Source organism: Borostomias antarcticus (genome assembly GCF_949987555.1).
Source record: "Borostomias antarcticus genome assembly, chromosome: 19".
Taxonomy (NCBI): Eukaryota; Metazoa; Chordata; class Actinopteri; order Stomiiformes; family Stomiidae; genus Borostomias; species Borostomias antarcticus.
Window position 1 is genome coordinate 10,867,702 of NC_140252.1, and position 3,233 is coordinate 10,870,934.

A 3,233-nucleotide genomic window follows, 5' to 3' on the forward strand; every position below is an offset into this window, starting at 1 on the left:
CCCATGCTATGCGCGCTCACATTTAATGTCCCTACCAAAGCTCAAATCAAAAATACGCCCTTGTGTGTGTGTATGTCTTTTGCGAGCGTGTGAACGTGTGTTTGTGAGCATGTGCGTGTGTGTGTGTTTTTGTGAGCGTGAGTGGGGGTGACTGTGTGTGTGTGTGTCTGTTTGTGAGCATGTATGTATGTTTGTGAGCATGTGTGTGTGATCTGAATATAGGCTTATATAAAGGGCATTGCGACTATTGTTACAGTCTTAGTAACGTAATAACCACCGCTGTCTGAAGTTAATGAGCTCCACCTTTTCTCTGTCTTTTTTATCCTATTATCGCGCCAAACAGACCATAATAGTCACCACTAATGGCTCAGATCCTATTGCTCTTTAGACAATTTCACTTGGCTATTTTTCCACTGTACCGTAGTCAACGGGAACAAACTCATCACCATCTTGTAGAACACCTGCTGTTGTGTTCTAAAGAGAGAGTTCAGAACTCATTGCTATCTTGTAGAACATCTTTTGTTGTGTTCTAAAGATAGAATTCAGTCGGGTCAGTCAGAGTGTGTTTGGGTTTTATGTAGGTTCCAATGAAAGAACTTCTCTCTTTCTCTCCCTCCCTCTCTCTTTCTCTCCCTCGCACTTTCTCTCTCTCTCCCTCTCTTTTTCTCTCTCCCTCTCTCTCTCTTTCTCTAACTCTCTCTCCCTTTCTCTTTCTCTCTCCCTCTCTCTGTTTATTGAGTCTTTCTCTGTCAGTGGTTTCTTTAATGATTACATTAATATTAATCTCCACCCCAGGGTTTCTGGTTCTGATATGAGCTCCTCCAGCTGGTTAGACACCATCCTGCCTGTTTGAGGACGCAGGTGTCCTCCGGGTGTCACACTGTCTCTGTGTGTTTCCACTAGGTATAGGCACAGTACATGATATAATGATGGCGAAGAATGAGATGTTAATGAGGTTGTGTGTGTGTGTTTGTGTGTGAGTGTGGTTAGATTTTCCATGGTGAATTGTTATGATGACCAGAACACACAGGCAAGGCAGGTGTTATTGCACATGCATGTAATTGAGGTGACTTCCTGCTCACGACACCCACACTAAAGCATCACGACCAGAGAGGACAGTAAACTCACACACCACCTCTCTCTCTCCCTCTCTCTCCCTCCTCTCTCGTTCTTCTCAATCCACTGTCACTTCTCTCTTTCCCCATCATCTCTCTCTCCCCCCTCACCTCTCTATCCCTCAATCTCTCTCTGTCTCTCCCTCACCTTTCTATCTCTCCTCCATGACCCCTCACCCCTCTCCTCCCGCTCTCCTCCCTTCTCTCCCTCTGTCTCCCTCATCTCTCTCTCTCCTCCCTTACCTCTCTCTACCCCCCCCTCCCCCTCTCTCTCTCCTCCCTGTCCAGGTGGGGGAGATTCGGGCCCATGCGGCGGAGTGGACGGCCAACGTCTCTGCGGAGTTCAAGGAGACCAGGCGGCGCGTCAGCGTGGAGATCTACGACAAGTTCCAGCGCGCCGCCTCCATTAAGCGCAAACTGTCCACCGACCTCGGCCTCAACGCCACGCCCGAGCTCACCCTGCCCAAGAGGGCTCTGTCCGTCAACTTCCCCGACGAACGGGAGAAGGAGGCGGGGCTGCTGACCATGACCAAAAATGGCAGTCACTTCCTGAACGGCCTGGGGGCGGACCCTGAGAGAGGGGACATCGCCATCATAGAGCACCTCAAATAAGGTCACTAAACTGTCACTTTTGAACCTCCTGAACCTGAACTTTACACACCACTTGATCCTAACAGCCAATGGGCAGCTGCAGGCGCAGAATGATGTCGTCATCGATAAACCCCTCCGTTGAGGCGATGGACTATGATGCGTTTTACACGACATTGCGTCGGAAATGTGAACTTTTTGTTGTTGTCCAGGGCTAGGGCAGTCAGTCCATGCCCCCATGCTTTTAAGACTGAATCACTGACGTGGGTTCTAAATGGGTTCCAAAGGGGAACCTCTGCAGAACCAGACCCTCTCCACTTTATTTCAACCGAAGGAACCGCTCATCGTGTGCCTTAAGCTGATTGTGTGGGCGAGCGCAGCGCACGGGGGCATCGCTGTAGCAACACTGGAAGGACACGATGACACACACAACATGTTTTGAGATATACAATATATCCCTCTGTGTCAAGCACATTCTCCATCGCCGAAGATAGTAAACCTGAATTATCTATCACTGTTGTCCTCTGATGTAGGATTTGAGACAGATGAACATGTCTGTACTGAGTGATTGTGCAACTAGAGCCCTATGTTGGTCATCAGTGTTAGCCAAAATACGGGGGGGGGGGGGGGGGCGGATGAGGTGAGCGGATGAGCTGAGAGGATGAAGTGAGAAAGTGAGAGCAGTTGAGAGTAGGAAAGTTTGATTGACAGACGTCTCTGTGTGCTTTACCTGTGAAGGCCAGACTTTTACAGTGTTTTCTACTGATCGCTTTTAAGTGTTGATTTCATGAATGTCTGTTGAAAAAAACAAAACAGTCACTGTTTGTTGATATCTAATTGGTCTGCTCTCCAACCACTGGCTTGAATGGAATGAACAGGAAGTGATGTCATAGAGTAATTCTCAAATTTTCCAGGAAGTTTGCCTGTGCACGGAGCCAATCGGGATGGCTCCCACTGAGTGGAACTAATGACTGATTGGTCGGCTCCCACGTGTACTTCCTGTCGCGTGTAATGACTTGATCTCCCTTGAATCCTTCTCTGTGGCACGCTAATCCGGTGGGTTCTATGCACATCACTAGCTGGCTGGCCTCTGTTGTGGCTTCAACCACTGGGATGAATAGACCCACACACACAAAATGGCTGCCTTGCTAACTGACGCTCATGCTTTTGTAAAGTGCCATGTTCAGAGTTATGTCAAAATAATAGAAGGAGGTGACAGTTGACTTTTAGAACAAGCCGCTCTGCCTGTACAAGTGCAGATCTGAAAACCATCTGCTCCTCTGCAGTGAAGGGGAGGTTATAATCAACCAGTTTTATGAATCTCTTAAATGCCTGTGTTCCTAATGTCATGGCTGTCTTAGCATACGACTGAGTTTTTAAGTCATGGATTTTTAGCAATATGGTACTGTACCTCGTATATATATCTTGAATTTTTTTTTTGTTTAGTGTGGAGGTTATTATGAGGGTATTTTTGACTGAAAACTTAGAAGAGTACTTCAACAAGAGTACAGTACCGAGGTTGTGTGGAAG

At 47.5% G+C, this 3,233-nt stretch overlaps 1 protein-coding gene across 1 annotated transcript in view; it reads left to right on the plus strand.

Annotated features, from left to right (window-relative positions):
- kcnk2a (potassium channel, subfamily K, member 2a) overlaps positions 1 to 1,727 on the plus strand; it is a gene marked incomplete at its 3' end in the record, with an annotated part of 10,057 nt that extends 8,330 nt beyond the window's left edge. Inside the window, exon 7 of the mRNA XM_084453338.1 lies at positions 1,404 to 1,727. Coding sequence (XP_084309464.1) covers positions 1,404 to 1,727 — 324 coding nt within the window. The remainder of the gene's footprint in view (positions 1 to 1,403) is intronic.
- Between the last annotated feature and the right edge of the window lie 1,506 nt (positions 1,728 to 3,233).